Source organism: Elaeis guineensis, chromosome 8 (assembly GCF_000442705.2).
Source record: "Elaeis guineensis isolate ETL-2024a chromosome 8, EG11, whole genome shotgun sequence".
Taxonomy (NCBI): Eukaryota; Viridiplantae; Streptophyta; class Magnoliopsida; order Arecales; family Arecaceae; genus Elaeis; species Elaeis guineensis.
Window position 1 is genome coordinate 12,675,483 of NC_026000.2, and position 25,215 is coordinate 12,700,697.

Sequence of the window (25,215 nt, forward strand, 5' to 3'; positions counted from 1 at the left end):
CCAGGGCAAAAAAAAAAAGGAAAAAGACTGGCTAAGGGAGCCACGCCGTTTGATTGGGGAAGCCGAGTTGGGTGTTGATTAGGATCGGTATTTTATTTAGATTACCAACGTAATTAGGTGCACTGTACATCTGGATCACCGGCTTTTGAACCGTCCATTTAAAAAGGCCTCGCATGACTTGATTGACAATCCAAACCGTAAACCCCTAATCGAACGGTCAAAATAACACAACCCGCAGAGCCAAGGTAACACGGCGGTGGGGCGAATCCCCAGTGGATTCGCGCGGGGCGGACGTATATTTTGATACGTCCTGAGAGAGAGAGAAGATGGAAGCCGGCAGCGATTCCGACGTGCCGGAGGAGCTCATGGCTCAGGAGGTCGGTCCTTATTACCCCAAGCTATTATACTCTCCTCTTTTTTCTCTTTCTCAGCTTGAGCGCTATCTCCCCTTAATGGATTCATGATAACTTGGGATTATTCAGTACATCTTTTTGGGTATTTGGAGCTTTAATGAGGGCGCAAAAGGCGTCTTTAAGAAATTCTTAGTACTTGGATCGATGCTTTTTTTTTTTCCTAAAGCGGCGCAGCATTCTTTTTTTTTTTTTTTGTTTGCATGTACTGCTATGAATTTCAGTACATGTGATGTGTTGGACTGTAGAAAGGTATTCCTTGTCCAAGCTTTTGAATTCTTCTTAGGAGATGGTGTGTTAACAAAGTGATGGAGGTTGTGGGAAAGGAGAAGCTTGCGACGACCCCGGAGGCAGCCTTTAGTATGAATTATCAGACGTACGATCCCAGATAGCTCGGACAAAGCCTTGAGGGGTATGGTGATGATTATAATTTTGTATGTCTGTGAGGAAAGTAGGTCAAATTGTTAGGGAAGATTTATATTCTTGATTCTGTTAATCAATGAGAGATCACGGGATCATTGTTGTCTCCCCCCCCCTAACCCCCTACAGAACGAGCACTTGTCAATAATCACAAGATCATTGCATCAGTCTTAATGGGTATCGGGGAAAAAAGATGATGAGGTTTGGTTCTGTGATACTAAATCGTTATTTGCTTTAGTTTGAGTTAGATGTATGTGTCGGGTTGACTTAGGTTTTTGGTCTTTGGTTTAAGTAATTAATCCTTGGAATTGATAGACCAAAGTGTAATCTTGCAAGATTCAAGTGTATTTTTGCAAATTTAAGCATGAGAGGTGCAAATTGCCCATTTCTCATCGGGTTTTGGTAGTTTTGGTCAACTCAACTAAACTGGCTAAAAGCTGAGAACAGGGGCTGGTTTCATATTAATTTCAGCTGGACTTGGTCTGCTGCAATCTCAGAGTCCAGAATTTTTCAAATCAAACATTCACCAAATGTTTCGAGATTTTGGCATCACAGTTGGGTGCCTACAGTTGTGGTGATGTCTATGCCTACTAGAGTGGTCATTCGTTCTTCAAGTGGCAAGAGATTCTATTGACAAATGGGCATAGTGGAGTGGTGAAAACCTACAAATGTATGGAGATCCATGGTATCTTTATTTCAATTTTGGGATAATTGTAGGCTATAAAGATTATCTGTGGTGGATGTAATTGTTCTGTTTTGTCCCAAGTCCCAACAAACATATATTTGTAAAATTTGTATGGCTTATTGATGTTTATGCATAGGCTATATTTACATTGATAGGTATGCAAGCAAACTGTTTTTCTTTATTTTGCTGCTATTTGGTAATTGCATACCTACAACTCTCACATTATGTAGTGACTTTGGACCTGTTGGAATCTTTTCAAGGCTGGTTGGGCTATGGTGGGATGTGATGTCCTAATGATGGATTGGGAAGAAGGATGGTACATGGGGTTCAGATTGTGGCAGTACGATAATATTTTAGTCTGGGACTACTGGATGCTTATTTTGGCAAGAAGCAAAATTAGAACACAAGATCAATGAAGGCTTGTGGCTAAAACAAATTGACATAGATCATGCACTCGTTCAGTTACAGCATTAGTAAATCTAGTATTGATATGTAACCTTCATCTTGCTTATGCAATCATGAAACATGTATGACCACTTCATCTAGATTTATTTTGCTCATCATATTCAGTCTTTGCACGATCTAGTTTTGAAGTAAACATCATCAAAAATAATAATTTATCAACCATACGTTCTCCAATGTCTTTATAGTTTGGAAATCTCATTACTTGATCTTCCATGAACTTACAATTTCATATATATTTCTGGAGCTTCTTGAAGTCAGTTTTTCTTGTTGGAGTTTGCTAATTAATATGACAAACATGAGCATTTGCAAGTGCAATTGCTGCTTGTTCCAGTAGTCTGCACACCATAGGCAAGGAGATGGCATAATGCATGGCTTATATATGCCCACACGCATGCGAGCGTCTTTTTTCTCCAAAGGTAGTTACATGTAGAATCTCCAATTTATGACTAAAGGTTCTATCCCTGCCTTCATTTTTATTTTGTCTTTTGTTTTTTAAAGTTCATGATTGTATTGTGATCTAGAAGTGTGCTCTTTCGATTCTCACTCATAAAAAACTTTAAAAATTATTGAAAGAGAGACTCCACTTCAGACAATGTGGTAGTCCTAATGAAATACAAATTGCAAATAAGCTAGGCACAACTTCCTTTATCTTAAGGATAAAAAAAAAGCAACTGATTGTCAGCAAATTGATATTGTCATTTTAGTTATCCACAAATGGGTGCTCTGGAACTTTTCACATGCTTTTATGGAAACTTGGTTTCATAACTTATGCACCTTGTATTGTCATTTATCCAAGTCACTAGAGTCATATGAATAGAAGCTGGAGCATATAGAGTAAGCATAAACAAGGGTATATGCAACTGTTCTATATACATTTTCCAAGATCCTTCCCCTGTTCATGCTTATTGTACTTCTTTAATGCCCCATGATCTTGATAAAATACATGCTAATTGATGATGTTTTGCAGGGCATTAAGCAAGATGAAGAAATTCGAAAAGTCCCCAGAGAGAATATTATAAGGTATCTTTTTTCCATGTGTACTTTTATGTCATTACTTTTTGTTCGCTGACATTTGTTTAATGTTGCTAATTCTGCATCATTTTATTTTCTTGAGATATGCCACATATCAATCTGAATCATATATTCTTTCAATTTTTTCTAATTGCCCTTGATGCAAGGCTTGCTTAACCACTTGTACCGGCCATATTGTACCATAGTGGTAGGTTATCAATATGGTCCCAGGTTTCGCTCGATATATGAGTTGAAGTCGAACCTTACCGGTCTGAACCAAGCGGAACCATCCTGCACTGATCTGTACCATCTAGTTGCATCCAGTAACATGGCTGGGAGTGAGAGACAGTATTGAGAGGTTGTCTCAGTACAGGATGCATACCAAACTGTACCGACTGTACCATACCAAACTGGTAATATATCAATACGGTTCCTTGTATCTGTTTTCCAAACCTTGCTTTGAGCTATATCTGTAATACTGCAATGTTGAGTTTCCAGTTAAGCTCTTTTTAGTTAGAAAATCCAATCTTTAATGTCATTGCTGCAGAAACATTTTTCCTACTTACTATCTCTTTTCTTTAAGGATAGACCGCTTAGCTAAATAAAGAAGAGGACAGCTTCTATTTCAAATTGATTGCAGCAAACATGTTACATTTGCTTCTTGATCTTCTATTTCCCCGACATAGACACTGATGACTATCCCACTCAAACTGCTTTCCAACCGCATAAACTGCTCATTTCACTTTAGTAAACCGACTGCATAAACTGCTCTTCCATCAAGTAAACTATTGATGTCCATGTTTTTCATATATGTTTTGGCATGAAGTTTGTTATTACTAATCAGAATGTCAGTGCACCAAATTCAGATAGTGTAAAAAATTTCAGATTATGAATTTAACGATGTTTGTTATTCTCCTCAGATTCAGGATATCCTTTGGATCCTTGGATTTGTTGCAACCATTTGCATGGAAATATTTAAAAACTAATTTTATGGAAGTTATTTAGACATCAAGGGGGAAGGTGTGCTGGCAAGGTTATGGGGTGCACATTGCACAAGCAACATGGATTTTTAGAGTTTGCAGGATAGATTGGTAGGTGCAAACACAAATAACTTAAGAAAATAACCTATGGGAAAGCAAAACTCAGATAAAATGCATGTTATAATTATGGGAAAGGCTTAATGCAAGTGGCTGAGCAGTAAAAATGGGCAGATGCTGTGAAGAGAAGAAGCATATTTGTTTCGTGGTTTTTGAAGTTTTGTGTAAGGAAAAGCAAACTAAAGCTTGGCTAATCAGACTGGAGTTGCATTGGCTTTCTCTAGGGCTTTCTACACATGAACTAGAATCATCTAGGTCTTCTTGTGAGGCTCTTCTCCCATCAAATCAGAAGGAAAGGAACCACGAAATTGGACATGGGCATTATGGATTCATACCATAGCTATAATGAAGTCACACCACCAAGAAGCACTCTCAAGAGAGCACTCAAACCGAAGTATTTGCTGAGTTGTTTGACTGTTCTTAAAAGACATATACAACACTACTTACACGACGTTCCATGGCCTCTAATACTTTCAAGATTCATGTTGTCTGTTTGGAATCCATAGAGGATTCACATGACAATGAAAAAATACAAAGAGAACAAGAAGCTTTTTCTAAAGAAAAGAAAAAAAAACTAGATCCAATAATAATAATCTTTCCTGATAGAAGAACGGAAGAAAAATAGCCCACAGAATAATTGGCATTCAGATTTTGGTCAGACTAACCACTGGATGGCAGAAGTGTATGTATCAGCATTTTTGGCAGCAATATTTAGCTAAACAACCCTTCATAGCAAAGGCCAAAAGTCCTTTGATTGAACTATAATATGCTGATTTTTGGGCTGCTGGAAAGCTTAGTAAGCTTTCTAATTTAACTCTTAATGGAACTAGATCTTTGACTCAACCTTCTAAGCTAATCACCATAATATTTGATATAGAAAACTTTCTAAGCTGATCATAAAACAATATTTGACGGAGAAAACATATCTGAGCATCTTTCTTATGTGGATATTTTTTTTATTGCTTCAAGTATGCAATTATGTTTCATATAGGTAATTCCATTTTCATGCTAATTGCGGCATATAAGTAAATTGAAATATTTTACACAACATCAGATGTAATGGATGCCTTGATGAGTATTTCAGTGCCTTATTTGTGACTTGTAAGGAGTCAGAAACATTGGCAGTTATGAGTCCTTAGAGTTGATGAACAGTTTTGAAGATGTAATGCTTGTGCTGCTTTTATTTTTGAAATTCTCATCCTAAATCTGGCAGTGGTGCTTTTCTTGAAACTTACACTTATGTCAATGGTTGGTTGTATTCTCCTACATCCTACATGGATGAGCTTGTTCTTGTAGGGTGGCTCAAGAAGGAAAAGAACGGAGGAGACAGTGGGCACAAAGGAAACCTCAACTCAAATCAAGCACGGAGCACACTATAGAAGTTAAAGAGACAGAACAACACCAGGAGGCAACCTATATATCAGGAATGCTTCCAAGCAATATTGTTGAAGCTCTTGCAGCCCATGAGAAGTATGTTCCCTTTATTTCCTTCATCTGTTGCTCTGATTGAGCTTGTTGACTTGCTTGATGTTTCAAGCTTTTAGATGATTGTTATTGGTTCAGCTTTTTTTTCATTAGGATTTGAACTAGTTTTGTTGACCTTAATCAGGATAATTGCCCCACAAAGCTGCATCTTCAAGGTGCAAACTTTTGCTTTGATTGCCATTCTTGTAAGGACAGTTGTCTGGAGGGTGAATCTACAGAAGCAGCACATTATGGTGATTGAACACAGTCATTTTACCTTTAACAAGATGAACCAATCAATCATTTGCACCTGCAAAGTCGAGTTGCTTGGTTCTTTTGGAGTTGTGTGTATACCTTATGACATCTGATGTGGAATCCTGGTTAATTACATGGTCTTTAAGTTTAAAAATGTTGAACTATTGTGTCATGGGCATTCTGGTTGGAGGTCAGAGAATCATAATGATTGTCCATGGTTGTATCTTTTTTTGATGCAAGCTGGTGAAATGTATTGGTTAGAGTGCAGAAGCTAGTTCCTTGTTTAGAGAGAGGCAACTGCATCTCTTTTTCTCTCTTGAATTCACTGGATCTTTTATCTTTATATATTGTTAAATTTGGATAAAACAAAACCTACTACATTATTTTTTTAAAAAAATAAAGATAATAGTTTATTTAACTGCCATGGAAAGATGAGGCAAGTTGCTATAATTGACATCTCTGTCAAGGCATGTTTATTGAGTCCTGTATCGCTAGGCTCTGGCAGTAGCATACCACCCGTAGATTATCATTTTTTTTTTTCCATTTAATTTATTAGTAAATGAAGCTTTAGTTGTATTATATTAGTCACCTCATGAAACAGCATCCTTTGGACTTTCATGGTACGCACATAATCTCTTCTCCTTTCTGGCCTCTTTGTCCTAAAAATATCCAACAACATCAAAGTTACATGTATCTGGTGAACAATCTCAAGGCTAAGGTGCTTGGATTTTTTTTCCCTTTTTTGTGAAAGATGCATGGACTGGTCCAATCTTATGTTGTATTAGCCTGTTAATATGGTTTCCAAGAAGTCAGTTCCTGATAAGTGTCTCATCACTTCAACTATCTTATGTTATATCAAGATGTTTAACAGATAACTGATACACGTATAGACCTGAGCACTAATTCTTGCAGCATGCTAATCGCTATTAATTCTCATAGCATGCTACTCAGAAACAATGTGTTGACTGTATGTTCGTGTATTCTGCTCATAATGTGCAAAGAATTCAAAAATGACCCTCTGTGTGCAGGCTAACCTTCTCGTCAGACTCTGAGGAAGAGATCATAAATCATAAACCTGCCACAAGAAAGAAAAAGCAGAAGTCCTCTGGGTATAGGTTCCTTGTCCTGTCGTCCTAGCAAAGGATGTATAATATGGGAACTGTTCTGCTAACCAGTTGCTATTTTTTGACGGGCCTGAGACAGTTATTCTAAAAGACATCCCTCCTGCCCGATGCATGCAGAATTCCGTGGAGTTTTTGACGAGGAGAAAGATGCAGGCCCCAAGATCAACTTCAGTTCTAAAAAATGCAAATCAGGTATTGCGCCTCCTTTCATCACGAGGCAGCTTGCTGAGCAAGAGTTGAATGTGTCCTATTATTTGTGTTGTGCCTTCCTTTTGGAAATCCTTGCAAGTTCTATTAGCAAGCACCTTCACTACATAGTTCACTTGCTATGAGTTTTTGGAATTCATTGATGATTCTGTTGATGATCAAAGATTTTGTTCCATATGTCTTTTAATGGACGAATCTGAATACGTGATGCTACTAGGATGTTGAGAGTTAGCATTGTAGGCATGCCCTGTGTTGTTAGTAATGCATGTCATGAAATTTCACTTCTGAAACAGGGTAATTAGCAGCTGGAACACTTGACATGATGAGGTTGGCTTCTGTGCAACTAAAGAAAGAACAGGTTCGTTCTAGTTTCAGAGATATTGCAAGCCTTCTGAAGGGTTGTGGTGTTTCAAAATTTTATAAAAAGGTTTTTTTTTTTCTTTTTTTGCATTTACCATCGATATTTATATAATAAGCAGCGGAAACCAATTGTAATTCAAACAAAACACCTTTGTTTACACTATTTCTAAATCACAGGATATCTAATTGTGAAGTGTGGTTTAGTGGGTGTCAAAAAACAGATTTACTGCTTGTACAAATTAAGTTTTTTGTTTTTTTTTGATTTGTGTAAACTTAACTCCTTGATAGAAATTTGTGAAAATGGAAGACGTATATGCAGTTTTTTGAAATTAAAAAAAAAAAATTCCAGAAGTTAAAATAAGGTGATTTTTTTTTTTTTTTTTCTGTGGTATCAATAGTAGGTTTAGACATGGTGCATATATAAATTTTGTTTAACTGCCATACCAGAAGCTGGCAGGGTTTTTCTGTTAATGTGAACCAGGAAGAATGTATTTTTTCAGATTCTGTGCAATTGTATATAAAGCTAACAATGTCATTTTGTAAATATGAACAAGAAAACAGTGTTTTTTTCCTTAAAATATGACGTTATCCACAAAAAGAATAAAAAAAAAATGATGCCACAACTTTTGAGCAATACCCTCATCACGCGCACCAGTACATTTTTTTTTTTAAAAAAAAATGTAGACTGACATGGCGGCATGTGATTGGATGGTGAATAAATAAACTTAATATGGCTTGTCTTCCTTGTATTCCAATACGTATCGTCCTTCTAATGTTTTCGGTGGGCGTCCAAAAAAGTCTGCACCCGCTTACGGAGGATATCCCTGTCTTGCTGAGGGCTTGAAACGGATGGATTCGTCGCTATTCCCTCTCCATGTAGATTGTAGCCTCTGTATTTAACCAATGAACGGCTGCGATCGTAACTCTCGTCTCTCTCTCTCTCTCCCCAGTCCCTCCCGTCCCCCTCTCTCTCTCTCTCTCTCCGGTACTCCTCCACTGGCGGTTCAATATGCCAAGAAAGAAGTCAGCCAAGCCCCTGCTCCTCGTGTAAGTCTCTCTCTCTCTCTCCCTCCGTTCCCTCGCAACATTTCTTGAATCTTTTTCGGCAGAGGAGACCGCCACCGCGAGGAAGACGACGAAACCCATGGAGGTTGCGACGACGATGACGACGATGACGAGCCACCCCCCTCCGATCCCATCACTTGCCTCAGCCTCCTCAAGCACGACTGTTCCAAGCCCGGTACGCTGCCCCCTCCCCCACCCCGGCTCTCCTTCTTTCTTGGGCCTCTTCTTCTTCTTCTTGGACATTCCAATTAATGATGATAGCATCCTTCTTGTTCTTGAACGCAACGCAACCCGCAACACACCGCAGTGGAGAAGCTGTCGGAGGCGTACGGACGGTGGCGGGAGGAGAGGAGGACGAGCGCGTGGCGGATGGAGCGCCAGCTTCGCGCGCGGTGGACACTCGACCAACTGATCGACTCGGAGCTCGCCCGCTTCGACGCCCACTTCAACCGATCCATGCTCCCTGCCCGTCCCCGCGACGTCGGCCGCCTCCTCCTGGCCCCCTGGAAGCTCCCCTTGGAGAACGCCGCCCTCTCCTGGCTCGGCGATTGGCGCCCCTCCGCCATCCTCTCCCTCATCCCCGTCCTCGCCGCCAACTCCGCCCTCCTCCCCCTCTCCCCCCGCGCCCTCCGCGCCCTCGCCGAGGCCGCCCGCCGCATCCGCGTCCACGAGGCTGTCCTCGAAGAGGAGGCCGCCGAGTACCAGACCACCTGCGTCCTCGATCTCCCCTTCGGCCGCCGCCGCGGAACGGGCGGCGGCGGTGGTGCTGCGAGAGCGGCTGCGGCGGAGGTGAGAAAGATGCAGAGGGTTGTAGAGCGGGCGCAGCGGCTGAGGTTTCGGGCGCTGGAGGTGGCCGTGAAGGGAGTGCTCGACCGGACCCAGGCGGCGGAGTTCTTGGTGGCCTTCGCCGGGATTCAGGAGCTGGTCCACCGCCAGGCCGCCCGCTGGAGGGCCCGGACCGGTCCGGTCTCCATCACCCTCCATGCCTTAACTGCCGCCCGCTGAGCCGCCTCTCCGGACTCCGGACCGGGTCCGGCTTCGCATGTTCTTCTGGTCCTTTCGTTCTTTCTTCTCTTCTTCCAAATTCTGGTCTCGTTTGTAGCACAGGGTTTCTTCCAAATTCTGGTCTCGTTTGTAGCACAGGGTTGTTGTGAGGAGTATGGCGAACGAGACGTATATCGAGGAATCCTTCCTTAGATGGATACCAAGATCTTGGAGGTGGTTGGTCCATTGGATCAGTCCTCGTCCATTTCATGTCGCATATTCTCTATTACACTATTTGCTTCAGTTCTTGTGCACGTAACGCTTGGCTTCCTTCTTTTTCTAGTAGTCGCGCATATTCAAATTGTATTTTGGACCATGCAGTAGTTTTAATATTATGAGCATCATTTTAGGAGGAATTATTGGCCACACTGGAGCACGCCACTAATCCCAAGATGCATCAGTCTAGATTCCATTTATCCCATGCTCATCTTAGTGATTTACTGCGATGATTGGTGCATGAACCAACATGGCCATGCACACAATAATTTTTCTGGTTTTAGGGCTAGAGCGGATCTAAGCCAGGATATAACAAAGTACTTCAATGCATAACTAAAAAGAACATATCACCTACATGTTGTTGTAAACGATGCAAGGAGCTGGTGGATGTGGAAATGCCCGCTGGCAGAATGGCCGCGCTGCAGATTTCAACTTTCCTGCTACTTGCATTTTGACAAGCAGGCAGACAATCGAGGGGTTTGACAACGCCAATAAAAGAGCTATTGTACTCCAATGTCTAGACCATAAACCAAAGCGCCCCAGGCTTCACCACAGACATATATCAAAAGGAAAATCAAAACCACAAAGGGAGCATCAAGTCAACAATACCATAAGAGAATAGATTAGATGTCATGCCCAAGGGAGAAAAAAAAATCAGCTGTTTAAAAGAGATAAGCAGCTAGGCTGACAGCACAAAAAGCTATACAGAGATCAGGAAAGAACGAGACCATTACTGAAAGGAATAAATCATCAGTATCCACCGAAGACGCCATCAGCACTATTTGATGTCATCGCCACATGCTTCTAGTTAGATGCTAAAAAGAGCAATCTATAGGTTCATTCTACTAGTTAGAACAGGAAGATCATATTTGATATCGACTCTTGGCAAATCTGTCATGCTTCTTTGCATCATCCTGTAATCAAAATGAACATTGCAATGTGAGATAAATATCGTAAAACACCTCTCCAGCGAGCACATACTTCATGTATTTCAATGGTTCAAAAAGAACTTACGTGCAGTATAAAACCAATGGTCTCATTGTAATCTAGGATCTCCTTCCATTGTTTCCCAATGCTCAACTGTAAAACAATGTTTTTTTATTATAACCTTCAAAGATACACCTTGCTTGGTTAGAATTTGAAACACAGCAAACCATGTTTAATCATGATTGGATGGTTCATGACATGAGTCGGAGCCAAGTAGCTCTTGAAGCTGATATGACCAGCTTCTACAATCAGGTCGCTTCCAGTTGCATGCACAGCACAAACAATGTAGGAAAAAACTTATGGTTTGACTCTGACCAACTAGAAACAAAAGACGAAAAGATCACAAACAGGAGCCATACTTCAATTCACCTCAAATTCTCAAACTACAAGACTTGGGTCATAATCCCCAGTCCCTAGCTTAGCAAGCAGAGCTTCCGGGTTAAAGCTTGGATAATGCAACCCTAATATTGGAACCTACATTGTTACAGCGTGGGTGGTTTGCCCCCATTCTCTCAAAATACCAAGACGTAATCCGATTTTATGAGGGGATCAGCTCAGTGAATTAAGTTATGAAGCACGAAGGTCCAAGTGTATCACAAATGGCTTTATACTGCATATCAACTCTCAATTGGTCTCAAATTCTTGGCCAAGGAAACTATCGAAGAAAAGAGAATGTCAAATGAAACCTACTAGACCAGTCAGCAGGTAGAAAATCCCACCTTACTAGTTCAATCCATGAAGGCAGGATATGTTTATCACATATATTGTTTCCTATAACTTTGTTGATAATATATCTGCACATCTTTAAGCCTGTTAGTTACATAAACTATTTAGGAAGTCAAAGACAGTACGTAGATGTCTCATAGATAGAAATCAACTACTTAATGCTCACAATCAATAGCATTATCACATAAAAAAGGCACAGCAATACACATAATATAACCTCATACTGGGAATTACCATCTATAACTAATTGTCCTCTAGCCAGATAGCCTAAATACATGCTTCACTATTTACCTGAGCAGCTTCATTCAAACCATTTTTTGTCCATATAGAAATCTTCTCTTGTTTTGCTCGTACATTGACAACTGCCCCACATATTTCTTCACCATGATCAAACTGCTCGCCGAGCATAGCCAACAACTGACAGAAACATAAAACAAAAAAGTTTGGAAAATTCATCAGCAAACTACATCTGCATTTTGTACTGCAATATACAACTAAACAAAGAAGAGAAGTGGAACAACAGCATACTGTGTATAACCACCACATATCAACCTTCCCCCTAGAGCAGCTTATGGTCCATTTTCCCCCATTTGCACAGACTGGGTCCTCCCATTTTGGCTCTATTTTGTATTTGAAACAAGAGAAGTCCGCTCCAACAGCCAATTTGCTTGGGCGATGTATATTATTGTAAAGACTGGGACCAAAAAGTTTCACAAACAGATCTTAATAGGCAGACAGCAAGGACTGCTTCATTAGCATAAAAGATTAATAAAGTGGGAAGCAAACTTAAAATAGATACAAAAATGTATGTGTCATTTAACATAAGCATACAAAAACAAGCCAAGCAAAGAGACATCAATAATTTATATTATTCGCAGAAAAAGACTAAGCATCATTGTTATATTAAAATGATAGAAAAACAAACTTAAAATGGTTGCTAATAACAAGGCCATGCACTTAATAGATGATAGAGATGGAATGGACGTGTTAGAAAATGACCAGGATTTGAAAACATTATTTGGGGAAAAAATTAACTAGCTTGCTTGCAATATGACTTCCAACAAATGTAGAGGCATATAAAAGGCCAAATGGCAAGTGGGAGAATATATCAAAATCCTCACCTCTCATATTCAGTAAGCTGTTGGTGTAATCTCTGATCATTGCTACTACAATTTTCTTAAAATACTTTGAAATATTCATAGATTGAAGCAGATATACAAGAGCCTCATGGAGAACCATGCCTTCAGTTGCAAACAAGGGAATCAGAGTAGACCATGAGTAAGAGCAGAAGTTTTGTATATTAAAGGAACAAAAGCATTAATCCTTTTCTTTCAATATTATGGTTTGTCCCAAAGGAACAATAGGTGATATGCTCTAGTTAAAATGATGAAAAACATAACTAAAGGGAACCAGCTAAGATGCTCCAGTCTATTCCACTGATGAGTGATAAGAAAGAGAGTGGGACCCCATGGGTTCTCCAGAGCCATAATCCTGAGCATGGAAAACTGAATGACCACTGAAAGAAAACTGCAGCAGGATACTTCCACTGACCACAATCACAATTTTGGTTGTCAAAGGAAGAAGGTCAGAACAAAACATCAGGTTTCTTAGGAAACAAAGTTACAATGATTTTTTAGATCAGAATGATGCTACAGATGATTATTTTGCATAGTATGGTATGGATACCTGAACGTATCTTTAAAAAAGAGCACAAAAATGGTCTGGAGGTGTTAAAATTCATAGAGATGTTCTAATATGTAAGTGAGTAATTGCTGCAAGAAAACAAGAAATCAAGCAACAAAGTATAATACATACTGATAATCTATTAATGGTAGCTTCTACTTTATTACAAGCATGAATTTCATTCTAACACACATGGCAAGATGAGTTTACAAGAAACACCTCAAGATGCAAATCATGAATTTCAATTTGAGAGTACAATTGAAAACCACGTACCATTGTGCTCTACATGATCAGTTAGAGCTAAAGTAGAATGATCAATGATGAATTCCTAACTTCCTTGTTTAATCGAAAATGAATTCAAGAAGTTTATATATCATACTTGGTCCTTAACCCAAGTAATTACACGTTAAAACAGAGAAGCGATAAATCCTTGGTTTACCTAGAAGCACCACCTCCCACTATACCAGTTCCATGCAATTGCTCTCATGGTGACTCTATTGATTTATAAACATAGCCAAAAGTCCCCTTCCTAATGGTAGTTGACTTTTTACATAGTGATGCATTAATATCGTTGCACATTTAAAATGTTAGTTTATATGATAAATTACTCAAGGTAATGTGATATAGATGCTAAACCATCATCACATGCATCTTGGTGGTTTCTCATGTTGGATTTCTAGGGCAAATAATAATAATAATAATATCTGTTATTGGTTCGAGGATGTTACAAACTAGTAGAAAGCAGTTTAAATCTGTCAAATATAAATAAACAAATAAATAAGTTTGTCTAAGCTTACTAATGCAAAGTTTTTGACAGGCTAGATTTAAGCTTGGTTTTGTTAGACTCGAGCTCAGATATCATAAATATTTTAGATGAAAATGATATGTGTTTCTCGATCACGTTGTTCCACCAAAAAAAAAAAAAAAATTTCCAGACCAACCCAATAGAGCAGCCCTAAAAAAAAAAAACCAACCAGACAGTTACGATTATTTACAATCTATTATTAAGGATCATGATCCTCGGCAACCATGTGCCAATAAACCAAAAAATCACCAGAGCTCAAAATTTCAATCCGACAAGCGACGATATTTCACTCTTCATGAACCAATACAACATCAAAGCTTAGAAACTCTTTTCTACCAAGAAGCACAACATCAACAAAACTATAAATCCATTAAATATTTAAAAAATATAAATCATCTCGGTGTATGACCTCGATCTATCATGATAAATACGTCATGGAGAAGAACAGAAGAACATTATTTAGAGAAAGAGAGCGTTTCCCTACCCCCAGAAATCTTCAACGGTGGAGAAGGTGTGGACGGGACGGATGGAGCTGCCCCAAGCGGCCTGCTTGGATTTGGCGGAGGGGTTGTCGAACCAGAAGGTCCACGAATGCTCCAGAGGATGGCTCTGCCGCAACCGCTGCGGCCCCTCCTCCACGTCCGAGGGATTCGGATCCGCCACGATCTCGCCTTCCTCCACCTCCGCCTCCGCCTCCGCCGCCGCCGCAGCCTCCGCCGCCGCTGGAGCGCCCTTGCCCATTCCACCGCCCTCCGTGTTCTTCTCCTCCTCCATCTTCATGGCCGCCCTCCGTCCCGCCTCCCTCTCTGCCTCTCAATGTCTGGAGCACCGGTTTTCAAATTCGAACCCTATCCTCGGATCCTCCGAGTCCGAGCTTGGGGCAAGGATTGTTATTGAACCCGGCCAACGGGCCTAATTTGTCTAAATGTCGCCCCTGACCCGGTCCAATCATGGCCCAAGCATCCTTCAAATAAACGGCTGATGTAACGGTTCTGCAGTCGTTGGCTGGCCAGCACTCGTTTTTATTTTTTTTATTTTTATTTATTTAATTATTTAATTTAACAAGGACCCATGGGCCAAAGAAAAGTGCAAGCAGCATCTTAATTACTGGCTACTGCATATAGTAAGCCTCAGCATGAAAATCTACGGAAAGAACGTCTGAGCTCTGATAGAAAACCTGTTGTTTCAAAAAAATGCTTGGGCTGCAAGCCCATAACAACTTAATTGACTTCTCTAAAAATATAAAAAATTTTAAAAATAATAATAATAGTATTAGAATAAGTCAATCGATCTTCGATTCAAATCAATCAATCTTTGACTTCAGCTCAACAAAAACCGACCGATCGAACATACAATTTCGACTACGCATCGATTGACTGGACAAATCACACCGATTCATTGTCGACAAACCGACTGACATTCGACTGCTACCGATCAACAACAGACAACTTGAATAACCTCCGACTTAAGACCGTCGGCACATCAGAACTACTAGCTAATGGTTCGTTTGGACCTTCTACCGATATATCAATATTACCGACATATAATCGATCAATCTACTTAACACACTATAACCGTTATAAGCGGTTATCAACTACGTGCCATGACAATTAGTGAAAATTAACGATCCACTAACTCTACAATTATGGTCCAATAATTTAGCGCCATAAAAAGCAGGACCACATGTTCGACAGTTACATCAGAATCATGTATAAAAGGAGGGTAAGTGAATAGCACCGGTAAGACACTTTTGAGTTAAAGCTCTGTTACTTTCGACATTCAAATCTACTGTTCACTAATTTTCTCTCTATCTTAAGCATCGGAGGTCCTCCGTCGGACACAACTCCGGTCTATAAGGATGCTATTTTGTAGGTGTTCATCACCGACGACAGGCGACAGAAAGTTAGCCACAATAGATTGGCACATTAGGAAGAAGGGAGATCTGCAGTCAATCATGCCGAAAATCAAAGCCCAACATTCAACTAGCTCGGCGAGGCACTCTTCCCGTAGGGAAGATCCTCCTCCCCCACCTCCGATAGCAGAGCCTAGTTCCTCGCATCTCGTGGTCACCACGGACGTCCAGATCGCTGCATTTGTGCGGTAGATGAATGTTTTGACGGAGGCGGTCAAAAATCTCTAACAGCAGCAAACCCAGCAGCAGCAGTATCAGCCGGCGGAACAACTGGTGGCACAATTGGTGCCTTCCAAGCACAGCTGCCATCCTCCACGACGATCACCTTCTTTCTCCCCAGAGCATCCGTTTCGACACTCTCATCGAGACGGACGATCACATTCTCGGCACTCTCACCGTGCCACCCACCACTCGTGGTGTTTCCCCTCTCCTTCTCATCTCCACAGTGTTAGGAAGGGGAAATGATCGCTGACACCTTCTGCTTCTCCTTCAAGCTCGTCAGGAGGTTCTACTCCCAGAGTTTTCTAGCAACGGCAGTTGGACGACTATGAACGCAAGTTCTGAAAAATCGATCGCCGACTTGCCCGACTTCAGGTGGAAGGTCGGAATGAAGCGAAAATTTAGTGCAGGGGCAAAATGGTAATTTTAAAACTTTTTCAAAATTACTATTTTACAGCGGAATTATTAATTAATCTCATTAATTAATACTAATTAACCCTACACTAGGATCTAAATATGATACAACAGCATGCATTTAAATTTGAAATTCAAATTTGAATCAGTAAACGTTTTACAGTACTGTGTTCAGAACACATCACCTTTTGCGGGTAGTCGATCACCGCAATCTAATCACCATTGGAGGGCTCTGATCATCACGTCGCAGCCACCCAACTGTCTGGCCTCTGCGGATCGTCCACACGAAGCTCCCGTCTGATCAGCTCCTCACGAATGCTAGTTCGTGATTTCACCCTTTTGATGACAGATGTTGATCGAACTCCTTCGATCGATGTGTGCCGACTTCTCGGATGCTCTGGATCGTCTGCACAGTTACTTGAGAGGCTGATGGATCTCTCTCTGAAATTTGGTGGACTCACGACACTCGTGGCACACCAATCTCACTTCCCGAACCCTAGGTAGAAACCCTAGGGTACACACCAAAAACCTTGCGCCCAATTTTCTCTCTTTTCTTTCTTTTTCTCTCGGAAGGTTTTGGACCTTCACCTTGCGCAGAAGCCTTCCTCACGCCCCAAAGTTTCTCTCCTAATTTTTCTACGCACGTCCCACCTTTCTCCTCTTTTTAAAACAACGTCGAACGTGTCTTATCCGCGTGAGAGGATAAAGACAAGAGGTTACACATTTGAATTCAAATCAAATTTGAATTCAAACGAAAACCAACTTATCCCTATCCTTTTGGGCGTGAGAAGAGAAGAGGCGTGGCTTTTTGTGCGTGGAAAAAGTTTCACGAGAAACCTTTTCTCGTGTAAATAATGTGGCACACAAAATGGATAAGGATGAAAGGGCAAGTGATAAGTTATCCATTCAAATTCAAACATGCTTTGAATTTGAATGGCTAACTAATTAATTTATCCATCCATATGGCGCACAAATGAGGACGTGGGGAAGGGTTTTACGTGAGAAAAATTTTACGAGAAGTTTCTTCTCGTGAATTCAAATGGGTGCAAGGAAGTTGGGTGACGCAGAGAATTTAAAACAAGGTGGTTTGATTCAAATTGAGCCAACCTAGTTTAAAATAGGTTGAGCACAATTAGACCAAATTAAACCCAACATAATTAGGCTTAATTAGGCTTAATAAAATCTTAATCAAATCAGGAATTAACTAAACCTAACCCCTGATCAAATCAGGGACTAAACCACCTTAGCGATTAGGTCAACATTTAACCTAATCGGATCAATCCAAACTGAATCCAATTCAATTGGACTTGATCCAAAAATAATTACTCAATCAAATTGAGTTAATTAGTGATTAAATCACTAATTAAACCTCTCATAAATGTTGAGTCCAAATCCGATGGGCAATCAGGCATCAGAGACCATCGATATGAAACCCTGATCAAAGAGTTCAAATTTCAAATTCAAAATTCGAAATTCAAAATTTTGACCCCGGTACCCAAAATGTGTGGAACTCATGATTAGAGAATCCTAATTCTCAATCATAGAGTTCCAGATAGATAAGACTCATAATCAGCCATCAGATCAGAAAGGAACCTCTAATGTGTGTGACCCCGCAGGTTCGAACCTAAGCCGGTAGCACAGGAACCAATTTTTGTACTAATCGAAGTGACCATCTAGCAATGGTACCCGACGATCGGATAGGTCGAATAATCGCAATCGCAATATTCAGAACCTACGTGAATATGGTTACCGTATAATTCATCCCTTTTGACCCCTGTGTTTAGGATGACTCAGGGTTAAACTGTCAACCCTGATGATATCATCCGAATCGTGCTCAACTCAATTAGTCCTGTGACTCCTCACTAGGACTACCCTGGCCAAGATTTTGCTAAATTGAAACACGACTGTACACAGCTCCTAAACTGGAGTGGTCAATCCCATCTTGACACACGCACCGATAAGTCAAGTACTTGACTACACCCAGCAACCTTCCGTCACTGAATTAAAAATTCAGGTAGTCCAGTGCCTAAGTGCAGTGAGTTGCTTGCAAGTCACCGTGGCGGTCTCAGGTCGGAGGGACATTTATACCCATATCCCATCGGAGCAAATCTTGACAGCAGAAATAGCTCCGGAGTTGGTCACGTTCAGTGCAGATGTACCATTACATCTCACCTGTATGCCATACCAGTGTCTCCACACTCTTTGGTTATGAGGACAACCAACCCATATGGCACACAACGACCTATGCTCGATAAATATTGTCATCCTTGGTAACAACGTATCATTTGGTCGCGAACATGTTTAAGGACTAAACGACAAATCCTCCTTTGTCGAGTCTAAATAGTCCTAAGGACTTCACCACAACACAGGAGTTCATTAGAAGATGAAACATTTATGATGAAAAAATACCAAAATAACTTTTATTTATTTATAATTCATGTACTAATACAAAAGGAGCACAACCGTCAACAGACTGACGATTGGATTTGGGACACTATTCCCAACAATCTCCCATTTGGCCTAAAACCTATCGGTGCAGTATCTAATACCCATCTTCGACTTGTAGTCGTTGAACTCCTTCACCGCAATGGCTTTAGTGAATGGGTCGGCCAGGTTCTCCTTTCCGTCGATCTTCTGAAGGTCGACGTCACCTCGATCCACGATCTCCCGGATGAGATGGTAGCGGCGCAGAATATGCTTCGTCCGCTGGTGTGCCTTTGGTTCCTTCGCCTGAGCAATGGCTCCAGAGCTGTCGCAGTAGAGCAGAACTGGACCAATAAGGGAGGGTGCTACTCCGAGCTCGGTGATGAATTTCCTCAGCCACACCGCTTCTTTGGCAGCATCTGATGCAGCAATATACTCCGCCTCGCATACTGAATCAGCCACAGTGTGCTGCTTGGAACTCTTCCAGCAGACAGCCCCACCATTAAGGGTAAAAATAAATTCTGACACACTCTTACTATCATCTCGATCAGACTGGAAACTAGAGTCTGTAAACCCTATAAGTCTCAAGTCCGATTCACCATATATAAGCCACTGGTCCTTAGTATTTCTCAAATACTTCAGGATGGTTTTAACAACCTTCCAGTGATTCTCTCCTGGATCAGATTGGTATCTACTCACTACCCCTAGTGAGTATGCCACATCTGGTCGTGTACATGTCATGGCGTACATGATAGATCCCACTGCCGAAGCATATGGAATCCAACCCATACGCTCTCTCTCTTGAGGTGTTGTCGGACAATCCCTCTTCGAGAGAGAAATTCCATGGCCTATCGGTAGATAGCCTTTCTTGGAATTTTTCATGCTGAACCTTTTCAGCATAGTATCAATGTACGTGGACTGGAATAAGCCAAGCAACTTTTTGGATCTATCCCTATAGATCCTCATCCCTAGGATGTAGGAAGCTTCTCCCAGATCCTTCATGGAGAACTGTGACGATAGCCAAATCTTTATTCCTTGTAATGCAGGGACATCATTTCCGATTAAGAGAATGTCATCCACATACAATACAAGAAATACTACTGCTGGACCATTAGCCCACTTATAAATGCAGGGTTCTTCTCCGTTCTTAACGAAGCCATACGTTTTGATCGTCCTATCAAAACGTATGTTCCAACTCCGAAATGCCTGCTTAAGTCCATAAATGGACCTCTGTAGCTTGCACACCTTAGACTCATCTGTGGATGTGAACCCTTCAGGTTGTATCATATACACCTCTTCGTCCAGCTCTCCGTTTAGGAAAGCTGTCTTCACATCCATCTGCCAGATTTCATAGTCCAGATGGGCAGCTATCGCAAGCATAATCCGAATGGATTTGAGCATTGCCACAGGAGAAAACGTCTCGTCATAGTCTATACCATAACGTTGACGATATCCCTTGACAACCAGACGGGCTTTATAGGTCTCCACCTTTCCGTCTGCGCCCCTCTTCCTTTTGAAGACCCACTTACACCCTATGGGTTTTACTCCTTCGGGTGGGTCAACCAATGTCCACACATCGTTGACCTTCATGGACTCCATTTCGGATTTCATGGCCTCTAGCCATTTCTCAGAGTCAGATCTCTGCATTGCATCCATGTAGGTGATCGGATCCTCATCATTTTCATCAAGTTCGATAGGATCACCATCCCGGATCAAGAAACCATAGTATCTGTCCGGTTGATGTGGTACTCTACCAGACCGCCTTAAGGATGCATAATCAATGGGCTCCGGATCTGATCTAATCAAATTCGGTTCAGGTTCAGTAACATGTGTCGATTTTTCCACCTGTCGAACTTCGTCAAGTTCGACTTTAGAGGCAACAGTTCCTTCACTAAGGAACTCCTTTTCTAAAAAGATTGCCTTAAGGCTGACAAACACCTTTTGCTCATCAGCAAGGTAGAAATAATACCCTTTGGTCTCTTTTGGGTACCCTATAAAATTACACTTGTCAGACCTAGGTCCAAGCTTATCTGTAATTAAACGTTTAACATAAGCCGGACACCCCCAAACCCTAAGGTGTGAGAGTACTGGCTTACGTCCTATCCATATCTCATATGGCGTTTTGGCTACAGACTTACTCAGAACACTATTTAGAAGGTAACAAGCCGATTCGAGCGCATATCCCCAGAGGGAGATCGGCAGACCAGCAAACCCCATCATGGATCGAACCATGTCTAACAGGGTCCGATTCCTCCTTTCAGACACACCATTATGCTGTGGTGTTCCAGGAGGAGTCCACTGAGAGAGAATCCCATTCTCCCCTAGATACGTCAGAAACTCATTGGAAAGGTATTTACCTTCTCGATCAGATCGAAGAGTTTTAATACACTTCCCAGTTTGTTTTTCTACCTCATTTCGGAATAGTTTGAACATTTCAAATGATTCCGACTTATGCTTCATTAAATAGACATACCCATACCTAGATAGGTCGTCTGTGAAGGTTATGAAGTAGAAAAATCCACCTCTTGCACTTGAGCTCATGGGTCCACATACATCAGAATGTACCAGACCTAAGAGTTCACTGGCTCGCTCATCTTTTCCAGTAAAAAGTGACTTGGTCATCTTTCCAAGAAGACAGGACTCACAGGTTGGAAGTGATTCACAATCACTAACTTCAAGAATTCTTTCTTGAGCCAACCTGTTTATCCTGTTCTTATTGATATGACCTAGCCTACAGTGCCAAAGGTAGACTTCTGACACATTATCTATTCTAGAGCGTTTACCAAATTTTTGAACCACATTAACAGGCTGTGATAGTAAGTAAATTCTATTATTTAATTATCCAACAAATATTGTAACACCATTCAAAATGATATTGTAAATATTTCCTTTTATTAAAAAATCATAACCGTACATGGCCAAAAGGCCTACAGAAATAATATTTAATAAAAAACTTGGACAATAGTGACATTCACTCAGAATTACATTACGAGAATTGATTACAAGACTCATGATTCCTAAAGCTAGAACTGAAACTTTGCTTCCATCTCCAACATTCAGGAACCTCTCGCCTTCATCAAATCTCCTACTGACCTGCAGACCCTGCATAAATATGATAAGGGCTTCCGGTATCCAATACCCAGGCAGTAGTATCACAAATCGAAAAGTTGCAAGGAGTTATCATATAATTACCTTGCTTCTTCTTTGGCCTGTTCGGGTCCAGGGAGGTAATGTATTGAGGACAGTTTCTCTTCCAATGCCCGTGCTTCTTGCAAAAGAAGCACTCCGCCTGGCTCTGATCATGCTTGCGCTTCTTGGTCTGACCCCGTGCTACTGTCCCAGCATGAGATTGCACCTTCTTATTTTTCTTCTTCTTGTTCTTCTTCCCCTTCCCAAAGGGTTGACGACGAGAAGAAGACCCTCCCACTACATTCACCGACTCCTTATGGAGTTGGTGATCCTTCTCAAAGTTCTGCAGCAACCCCAACAATCCGTGGTAGTTTACTGCAAGTTTTGTCATTCGAAAATGAGTAAGGAATGGGAGGAAGGACTTGGACAAGGAATTAAGGATCGCATCCTTACCGAGCTGCTCGTGCAGAGGAAAGCCCAATTTGCTTAGGCGCTCAATCATCTCGATCATATACAGTACATGATCAGTGACTGAGGCCCCATCCCTCATCCGAGCATTAAAAATAGCACAACTAGTTTTGTGCCTTTCAACGTCATCAGGCGTGCCAAAGGAGTCGTTCAACATTTGAAGCATCTCCTGTGGCTGGGCGTTCTCAAACCTTCGGCTGAACTCGTCATTCATTGCTGCCAGCATAATACATCGAACGGTGGTGCGGTCATTGAGCCACTTCAAGTAAGTGTCTCGGATCGCTTTACTAGCGTTCGGAGCTGGCTCCTCAGGTGCTGGATCCGTTACTACATAAAGGATCCGTTCATGCTCAAGGACGATTTTCAATTTTCGATACCAGCTATCGAAATTGGGTCCCATGAGTTTGTCATTATCTAATAATGACCGGAGCGACAGGGTAGTGGCCATAGCTGCTTAAAGGAAAACGAGACCTCTATTAGTACATAAATTAATACTAAAGACTTGGACTTTAGTCTAAAGTTTTTCCTAATATTTTTACGAACTGGTAGCCTCATCCTCCAATTCGAGAAATTACTTTAATTCCTTAATGGGTACTAGAATCCACACAGACTACACACGAGCTCAACTTTGGTTGGTCAACCCATGTGCATCTATGGGTAGGTTCTTAACCAGTTGTTTCTCTAAACAACTTCTAGTAATTTATTTTGCCCCAGAACCTAATCAGTAGGCTTTGGCCTCTACTGAAAAGATCTGGTTAGGTCCAACCATTAACATGACTTAATTTAGTGAATCGGACCAATAAATGATCAGGCCCGACTTTGGCCGGCCAACCTAACCACCATCAGAAAGACTCAATCAAATTATCATATTATGAATAATAATTTCATTAGCCAATGAGCACTAGGCCTTTGGGCCTCCAATGATCATTGAACTAATGGACTCATTATCATTCACTTAATGGGAGGCTATGACTTAGTTATCATTATAACTTAATCATTTTAGGGACCTAATAATTTTGAGGATTTTATTAAAGAATAGTAGAGAAGAAATCATCCAGTCAATTTCAATCCTCCCACTGACTTCACCAAGTCAGATTAAAAAGGATTTAATTAAAGCTGGCATTAGGAGCACCTAAATCAGTCATACTGATTTACCTAATGACATGGGTGAGCTCTAATCACCAAGTGATCTAATCAAAATCAAACTTATTAGATTGGCCAGATAAGTGAGATCAGTGGTGGGGATTTGCCATTAACTCGTCAATGATCGAATCAATGCGAGTAGCTCCCGCTTAAGAACCACTGGTCAAAACTGCCGAACTTACCTTAGACACCAACCGATTTATTAGTTTTAATTTTGATCAACTTAGTAAATAGAGCTCCACCGCGTAGCCATGAATTAAGTTCATCTTGGTCTAGTTAAAGACATGGACCCATTCAACTACAACTATTGAAGTTGAGTCTAGAGTATCCTTGACCTAATCTAATTCAACTTTTGATTAGATTTGACCAATTACTCCAATTCGTCCATTTTTTAAACTAACCTTAGGTCTAACCCAATTATGTACCTAATTCATCTAACCCATTGACCCAAAAGTTTATGCAATTGTCTTAGGTCTTAATTCACAATTCTAGACCTACTAGACAACACTTAATTCTTTTAATTAAGTACTTGGACTGATGGGTCAGGGTTTGGCATTTCGAAAATAATTTTCAAATTTGAAAGATTTTATTTTCTATTCACCAAATGTGTTAACTCATTTCACAAACGGGTCAGCACATTTCATAAACAGCAATTCTATTGCTCATTTCATAACAGAAAATAACTCAAAATAAATCATAAATTTTTTTTTAGATCTAATCTAACACATTCATGATAAATTTCTTAATTAAGTCCTTTCGCTGCTTCATCGGTATGGGATATAATTGCATCGGCACCCCTACCGCCATAGGAGACCCCATCGAATGGGAAGAGAGGACCTTTAAACCCTACTTTTCTCCTATGACCGGACGGCCATGGCAACCAACCCAATTAGATTACTTGCTACTTGGATCATGTATATCTAAATATACAAATTTTAAAATTTAAATTTTGAATTTCAAATTTCAAATTTCAAATTTCAAATTTCAAATTTTAAATTTCAAATTTGAGATTTCAACCAAATTTCAAATTTCGAATTTTCAATCTTTGAATTTTAAATTTTGAATTTTGAATTTCAAATTTCAAATTTCGAATTTCAAATTTCAAATTTCAAATTTGAGATTTCAACTAAATTTCAAATTTTAAATTTTGAATTTTGAATTTCAAATTTCAAATTTCGAATTTCGAATTTCAAATTTCAAATTTGAGATTTCAACCAAATTTCAAATTTTAAATTTTGAATTTCAAATTTGAAACTTCTAACAAATTTTAAATTTCAAATTTCAAATCTTTTTGAATTTTAAATTTTGAATTTTAAATTTAAACTTATAGATTACACCTTAATCTACGCATGCATATGTATATCATATTCTAGAACCTACTCTGATACCAATTGAAGCAAAAATTTAGTGCAGGGGCAAAATGATAATTTTAAAACTTTTTCAAAATTACTATTTTACAGTAGAATTATTAATTAATCTCAT

The 25,215-nt window shown here is 40.4% G+C and overlaps 3 protein-coding genes across 5 annotated transcripts; 2 read left to right on the forward strand and 1 right to left on the reverse strand.

Annotated features, from left to right (window-relative positions):
• Nucleotides 1–209: 209 nt before the first annotated feature.
• LOC105050138 (uncharacterized) lies at nucleotides 210–7,079 on the forward strand. 3 transcript variants are annotated; one of them, XM_073261730.1, is made up of 6 exons: nucleotides 210–377; nucleotides 2,948–3,000; nucleotides 5,385–5,558; nucleotides 5,698–5,806; nucleotides 6,836–6,916; nucleotides 7,049–7,079. In XM_073261730.1, exons 1-5 carry the CDS (start codon nucleotides 327–329, stop codon nucleotides 6,857–6,859), a joined length of 411 nt encoding a protein of 136 aa, XP_073117831.1. In that variant the 5' UTR covers nucleotides 210–326; the 3' UTR covers nucleotides 6,860–6,916; nucleotides 7,049–7,079. The 3 variants fall into 3 exon arrangements, with proteins under 3 accessions (XP_073117831.1, XP_073117829.1, XP_073117830.1); XM_073261728.1 differs by having other exon boundaries at nucleotides 6,836–6,914; nucleotides 6,998–7,050; XM_073261729.1 differs by lacking the exon at nucleotides 7,049–7,079 and adding an exon at nucleotides 7,011–7,038.
• LOC105050137 (uncharacterized) lies at nucleotides 7,049–9,963 on the forward strand. The gene is given in 8 exon segments (XM_073261731.1): nucleotides 7,049–7,123; nucleotides 7,432–7,496; nucleotides 8,449–8,545; nucleotides 8,608–8,738; nucleotides 8,871–9,326; nucleotides 9,329–9,623; nucleotides 9,625–9,671; nucleotides 9,722–9,963. Coding segments are annotated over 6 exon segments (1,191 nt in total). The 5' UTR covers nucleotides 7,049–7,123; nucleotides 7,432–7,496; nucleotides 8,449–8,507; the 3' UTR covers nucleotides 9,946–9,963.
• A 448-nt stretch (nucleotides 9,964–10,411) lies between these two features.
• On the reverse strand, nucleotides 10,412–14,890 carry LOC105050139 (eukaryotic translation initiation factor 4E-2). The gene is made up of 5 exons (XM_010930039.3): nucleotides 14,509–14,890; nucleotides 12,065–12,230; nucleotides 11,828–11,953; nucleotides 10,838–10,903; nucleotides 10,412–10,737 (listed from the first exon to the last, which is right to left on the reverse strand). Exons 1-5 carry the CDS (start codon nucleotides 14,802–14,804, stop codon nucleotides 10,687–10,689), a joined length of 705 nt encoding a protein of 234 aa, XP_010928341.1. The 5' UTR covers nucleotides 14,805–14,890; the 3' UTR covers nucleotides 10,412–10,686.
• Nucleotides 14,891–25,215: the final 10,325 nt, after the last annotated feature.

What these genes read in the sequence shown, in the direction of transcription:
- LOC105050138 (XM_073261730.1), top strand. Translation starts at nt 327, where the DNA reads ATGGAAGCCGGCAGCGATTCCGACGTGCCGGAGGAGCTCATGGCTCAG. An exon ending in AGGAGCTCATGGCTCAGGAG is followed by an intron (nt 378 to 2,947) that starts GTCGGTCCTTAT and finishes GATGTTTTGCAG; the next exon opens with GGCATTAAGCAAGATGAAGA. An exon ending in TACAGAAGCAGCACATTATG is followed by an intron (nt 5,807 to 6,835) that starts GTGATTGAACAC and finishes CTCTGTGTGCAG; the next exon opens with GCTAACCTTCTCGTCAGACT.
- LOC105050139 (XM_010930039.3), bottom strand. Translation starts at nt 14,804, where the DNA reads ATGAAGATGGAGGAGGAGAAGAACACGGAGGGCGGTGGAATGGGCAAG. An exon ending in ACCGTTGAAGATTTCTGGGG is followed by an intron (nt 12,231 to 14,508) that starts GTAGGGAAACGC and finishes TTTTGGTCCCAG; the next exon opens with TCTTTACAATAATATACATC. An exon ending in ATATGTGGTGGTTATACACA is followed by an intron (nt 11,954 to 12,064) that starts GTATGCTGTTGT and finishes TGTTTCTGTCAG; the next exon opens with TTGTTGGCTATGCTCGGCGA.